This window comes from Nelusetta ayraudi, unplaced genomic scaffold (genome assembly GCF_046127955.1).
Source record: "Nelusetta ayraudi isolate G7.1 ecotype Tasmania unplaced genomic scaffold, CSIRO-AGI_Nayr_v1 ptg000033l, whole genome shotgun sequence".
In the NCBI taxonomy this organism is placed as follows: Eukaryota; Metazoa; Chordata; class Actinopteri; order Tetraodontiformes; family Monacanthidae; genus Nelusetta; species Nelusetta ayraudi.
In genome coordinates this window covers 2993752-3000003 of record NW_027466083.1, presented here as the reverse complement: position 1 = coordinate 3000003, position 6252 = coordinate 2993752, and the positions used below count along the sequence as shown (strand labels likewise).

Sequence of the window (6252 nt, the reverse complement as noted above, 5' to 3'; positions counted from 1 at the left end):
CATCAGCATGCGTCTGTGCAAACCAAAACTGTTGTGTAGAACAGTATATCTGAACAGTTAACTGATGCTTGTTGCCCATTGCTTCGGTTTTGTAACACCTCCACCAGATGGCAGTCTCCCACTCCTCAAACACCCTGATCCCCGAAATACAGCTCTCAGTTTAGGGATATGAATGTCGCTTTTTTGATTAACTTTCACTTTTTTAAAAAAAAAAATAACGTTTCAGCCACTTGAGTCAGAAGTACTCAATAACATATTTTAAATGTAATATTTGTGGGGAAAACTATCCCTAACCCTTATTTGTTAATGATTGGAATGAACATTGGTTAACATACTAATATTTAACTTTTGTATGAAAATCCTTGTCTATTGACCGATCAGCGGTGGACCAGAGGCATATTTCACAAGCCAGCAAAATCAATCACAATTTGTTACATTTGTGTGCCTACAACTATTTCGCAGTTTTTTTTAAAGATGCTTTTCAGATGAACAGTTTAGTTTAAGTATCAAAATACATTTTTAAAAATCTCTTGAGGTCAGAACTACAGGAGGAATATATTTCCAAAAGAAATAAACAAAGCTTTGCAGTGCAGCCATTAACTTTAATTCCCAGCATGTCAAAAAATGTGATGTGAAAAGTCATCTACATCTAAAGGCCAGTTCAGACACAGCTTCGTCATCTAGCATTCACAATCTACAGAAATATTAACAAACTTTATATTTATAGGTTGAGGTTTGTAGACTGTTTCTCTTGAAAGGAAGCAGAGTGAGTGAGATGTATATACATGTTTCCTTAATAAAATAAATAACAATAGAACCTACGTGATCTCCACTTTTTTTTTTTTAAATCTTTATAAACAATGAGCTTTCACTTATAAATGCTAAGCTGTTGTTTCTATAACTGAAAAACAAATCTTAACTAAATTTTACATCTTTTGCAACAAAGTGCTTTGTCATATTTTCTTTAAATAAATTAAATACAAGAAAACTCATTCCACACATTAAGTTGACGTAGGTCTCACAAATATTTTACTCGACATGCTCACCCGTAAATCTGTGTGTGACTGAATTAAATAAATTCCTTAGCTTGACTGGACAGTGATCAGATGCGGCCATTTCAACAACTGCTATACCAATTACTTAAAGTTACTGTTTTTAAATCAAGACGTAGTGATTTGCTTTTTCTAGCCGCAGCAGCAAACTGTCTTCAGTTTATGAAGGTGGATTTAACTCAGGCATGGCTCATGGGCAGCTGTGTCAAAGGACAGGAAACAAGTGGCTGCAGCAGAAGAGGACTTGGATTCTGGACAGCTGAAATGAAATAAAATAAAAATAAAAAAAATATATATATATACACATATATTAAGACAATAAATACGAACAAAGTCACTTACAGGCATGTACATAAATGGATAAATCGACTCAAAAAAATAAGACTATACAGGCTAAGATGGACAAACTAAATATTGACGGAGTAACTACGAAATATAATTTTCACTGAAAGATACAAAAATTGGCTGTCATTTGGAAAAAGAGGTTCACTGCATTTTTGCATCGGGTGTGAAAAACATTGATGTGTTTTCACGTCTTTACCATCCATATAAGTAAATGTTGTGAGGAGCGGTGCATCGGGTGAAATATAGGTTGTGTATTGCAGATCATCCATCATGGGTGGCGTCAGTTGACCAGAAGGAAGTGAGGTCATCACAGTTGCAGCGGCAGGACTGGGGCTAATGTATTTCTTATGACGAGCTCGACAGTTCTGAAACCAGACCTGCAAAGAGGAAAGATGGTAATTGTTCACTTCGAGCCCCTGGATGTACAACACTTTCTTTTGAGAGGAATAACGGGTAACCGATGCGGAACCAGAGAATGTTTACATTTTCACTCACAGGTTGCTGAAACTGTACATCAAACTCATTTAGGTTTTCAATTGGTTTACCTGAATAACCCTGCGGCTGAGGCCAGTCCTCTCTGCCAGATCTTGAAGAGTCTGTGCATCTGGGTTGTTATCTTTAGCAAACTGAGTTTGCATCACCTTCACACGTTGGAATGACAGAGGAGACATATCTGTGTCGTTAATCAAATGGCTTCATATCTATTTTAAGATGTAGCAAAAGGAATAAAGGAAGTGTTAAGTTTGTATTCCATTGTGTTTAATACCTGCACCCAGTTACTTATATCGAGCAGTACCCTCCTAAGACATACATGCACACGCAGTTTGCAGTACCTGTAGCTGGTCTACAGTGAAGCTGGTCCTGGCCCTCTTGGCTGGTCTGGGTACAGAGCTGGAGTCGTCTTTGTCAGCCACTGCTTCTGCATCTTTTATTTCTTCTTTTTGGAGAGACAGCCATAGAACAAGGGTCATTTGGCATTTCTGACCCAATGACCTGACTTCAGTCAACACTTTCACTTTAACAATACAAAGTTGCAATGGACAAAACCTGATGTCACAGTTCTGCACCGTTGAACCAGCTTTGATTCAAAGCAAAAACATTTATTTTGTCTTTGCTCCTCATCAGTCTCAACTAACCACTGACAGACAAAAGATGAGATCGTCTTCTGTAGTCCAGACGTCTAATGTATTTATATACATCAAACTGATATTTCTTATACAAAGCAGAGACTAGAAGATGTTTTGTTACAATTTCATTTTCTGATCAAATCAGTGATTCCAATTATCCATTTTTCATTTCAAATCACAATGAATAACTTACCACTTTCCTTCGCACGTTTGAGGTTTTCCATCATCATGTCATAGTGAGGTCTGCAGAAGACCCTGTTCTCGAGCAGCCCGCATTCCTCTCCCGTCGACAGCTGACGTTTGCATGAAGAGCAGGCGAAACAAGCGAGATGAAAGGTGCCACCTTTGGCCCGACGTACCCAGTCACTAGATTGGATGTTGCGACCGCAGCGAGCACATCGAGTCCCGTATTGCCTGCAAAAATAAAAGGAGCAAAAGTTGACAATACTGACAAGTGATTACTCCCTTAAAGTTGATGGAATAAGCCAAATGAAGTGGATAACAATGACAAATTCATGGATTAAGTCCAAATGAGGAGCTGTCGTGGTCACTGTATGATCTTTTTTGCCCTCTTAAATGCGACTTCCAGCTAAATTGAAGCTGTCAAGCGGTCTTAAAGCTCACTACTGAGTAGGTCATAGTTGAGCAGGTAAGTAGTGAATTCAGGGCTCTCTGTTGAGGGGCAGCAGCCCTGACAGGGGAACTGCTGGTGGTATCTGGGGACGTGACAGCAGGAATCCGCCCTGGATGACTCAGTTCTCCCTTTGCCTGTAATTGACTGGAGAGGGGGGAGTTGCCAGAAATTGGCCCTTAAGTAGTGGTGTCTGCAGTCTGGGACCTGGAAACCCCTGGAGCTGCCGTATTGATGCCACTTGGTGGGACTGTGTTGACAGACGAGTGGACGCTGTGAGACACACAAGCAGTGCCAGGGTTGCGTCAGTTGAGTTCAATCGAACAGACGACAGTGAGAGTGGACTGGAGCGGGCACTTGTCATCCATCAGCTAGCTCACACCGTTTATGATTATTGCAGGAATATATGGTTTGTTTTCTTTTGCACTTCATTTCCACTCTCTACCCATGACTCTGAAATACTTCTGACTTCTCCATAGCTTCCCTGGGGTCTCCGGTCTCTGTCGCAGTAAGACACCTGGCTGAAGGTAATCAGCTAAACCAGAAACTTTGCAATGCCATCAACTGTCACAGAGTTACTGTGACGACTGACAGCCAACTCTAAAAACCTGTACGTTACGTAAATGGGCAAAATCTTACCTTTACTTGAATTTCATTCAATAAAACGTGCACCGTAATATGCACCGTGAATCGATTTTACAACTTAAAATAGTATTATATGGAGTAGGCATACTCTAAGATCTTTTTTGTATCCTTAATCAGTCATTGCAACCCTGCTAGCCCATCAATGAACCAGTTATGATTTACCTGAAATAGTCAAGTTTGCAGTACACTTGCTTATCTTTGATGTAGCAGCTCACATGTCGCCCCAATGACGTCTTACAAATACTACAAAAGAGACAGCGCACATGCCAACACAAGTTGTTGACCTGGAAGACAGAAAGTTTGAACAAGTCGGTTACGTTTCTTCTATCGGGGAAAGTGATGGAATTTAAAACGACAAAGTAACACCGCGCAGTGCTGGTTATTCATCGCGGTTCTAACCTTGAGCAAGTATCGGTCCACGATGTCCAGGCCGCAGAAGGTGCACACACACTTGCCCGCCGGCAGCGCGGCCACGGCGGCAGCCGAGGACAAGGACGAGGAGGGCGACGACGGAGAGTAGCAGTCCTCTTCGAAGATGTCGTCAGAGCCGGAGGAGCCCTGTCACAAACACCAAACTGACGAAGCATTTCACAAAGCAATACAACTTGACCAGTTTTTGGGCAACCAGCGAACACGAATTGTCGGGATTTTTAAACAAAAAAAAAAAAATAAAAATAAAATTGTGTTATTGGGTATTAATTAATAGAATTTTAAAAATACTTTCAACAATAAAAAAAAAAAAAAAAAAAAAAAACAACCCAAAAAACATTTTTGTCACGTGAGCGGACAGGACCGCCAAGCTGTGGTACGTCCTAACGTATGGACTCCTGCCTATAGGCAATTCACCCACCTACCGCCGTTGGTTATGTTGAAAAGGCTGATAATTTGAAATTGATAACACCTACTGAGTCGACAAAGTCACTTCCTTGTTGCAGCTGAGTGAAAACAGCCTCAGTCGGCTGCTTCCCTGCTTCCGACATGGTGTCAGCGGCGGGTCCAGGGTGATGGACGAGACACAGTGACTGCCCCCCACCCCACCTCCTCGTATGACAGCTCCAGTTATTGCGCCCCCCTCACAAGCAAAACTTTATAAACGGTGGCTACAAAGTCGTAGTTTGCCGCCACCTCCATTCTTTGTAAATAGGAGTACGCGCAAAATATATATATGTTGCTCTAAACTGTCATTTCCTGACGTAAGCTAATGTGTTTGGTTTGTTTTTGTTTTGTTTTTTAAGTATTTTTTATTTTTTAATTTATATCATAAATAATGCTTCCAAATTGTACAATAACCAAACAGCTTCGCTCGAGCGCCAGCGTCTCACGCAGGTGATATTGGTAATGGGTAATTTTCTCAGCACGTGGGTGACCCGAGCAATCACCACGCGCAGCACCGCGTGTTGCTCACAGGCCTGTTTTGATCAACATTGGCCGACGAGCGGCCACAGCCAGAACACCCTTCAATAGATCAACACTTCTTTGTAAAAAAGCAAAGTAAACACCACAAACGAAACTTTATTCAGGTTAAAAAATTGTTATCATTAGCAACTGTACTTACATTTTATTTCTGAGTTGTTGTTGTTATTTTTTGTACTTTTCTCAACCTGCTGAATTACACTAAACCTATAACTGAAACCACTTCACTTGAAAAAAATGCACTCCACTTCAAAAAAAAAATATATATATACTAGTTTTATGGTTTACATGGAATGGATAAAATATATAAAGCCTACAGGTAGACAAAAGTTTTTAAATACCACAAATTATATTAACTTGCAATGTTATGAGCCTTGCACTCATCTGCACAAAAATAGAGGCATTTCAGGCATCATTGAATGCTAAATAGAATGTAAACATAAATATTGTATCTACAACACCCTTTATCTCCGTTTTAAATATATACCTTACTCTACTCACCGTGCTATTGGAGGCAGAGTTAAACATTTTCAGTGGAACATCTGTTGCCGCGTCACGTTCATCCCGTTAAGACAGATGTTTGTCGTTGATACTCCACAGCAGTAGCACACAGGGAGCCTATGGTTGAGCAGCCAGCAGAAACCCAACCGTCTCCCCTCCTAATCCAGTCGACTCTCGTCGCTCCCCCAAACTACTCCAGTGTTTGACAATGAGTATTTCTGTCAATTTATGGGGTTCCCTGACCGGACCGTTGGGACCGCCCCCAACGCCACTGACCACTTTCTTTCTTGTTTTCCTACAACTCTCATGGTCAGTCAAATGGGTTTTGAATGATAGAGCATCTAATATTGCAATGTGTTTGGTAGGCTATATAGTCACCATACTAATGTAATGCACACTTGTTTATAGCAAGTAAATATATCTACATTTATTTTTTCTAATTCTTCACTGCCTTACAAGGGTAGTGTGAATATGCTGCAGTACTGCAAATACAACAATTACAAAGACAGTCATATAAAATTGCATGAATGTACAAGTT

At 40.5% G+C, this 6252-nt stretch overlaps 1 protein-coding gene across 5 annotated transcripts; it reads right to left on the bottom strand.

The window, feature by feature from the left end:
• Nucleotides 1–581: 581 nt before the first annotated feature.
• On the bottom strand, nucleotides 582–6027 carry LOC142891760 (LIM/homeobox protein Lhx8-like). 5 transcript variants are annotated; one of them, XM_076031550.1, is made up of 8 exons: nucleotides 5715–6004; nucleotides 4200–4358; nucleotides 3963–4084; nucleotides 2718–2938; nucleotides 2231–2334; nucleotides 1943–2038; nucleotides 1594–1774; nucleotides 582–1311 (listed from the first exon to the last, which is right to left on the bottom strand). In XM_076031550.1, the coding sequence occupies exons 1-8, from the start codon at nucleotides 5739–5741 to the stop codon at nucleotides 1232–1234; spliced, it is 990 nt and encodes a 329-aa protein (XP_075887665.1). In that variant the 5' UTR covers nucleotides 5742–6004; the 3' UTR covers nucleotides 582–1231. The 5 variants fall into 5 exon arrangements, with proteins under 5 accessions (XP_075887665.1, XP_075887664.1, XP_075887662.1 ...); XM_076031549.1 differs by lacking the exon at nucleotides 5715–6004 and adding an exon at nucleotides 4706–4967; XM_076031547.1 differs by lacking the exons at nucleotides 582–1311; nucleotides 5715–6004 and adding an exon at nucleotides 4706–4975 and having other exon boundaries at nucleotides 1347–1774; nucleotides 2231–2331.
• Between the last annotated feature and the right edge of the window lie 225 nt (nucleotides 6028–6252).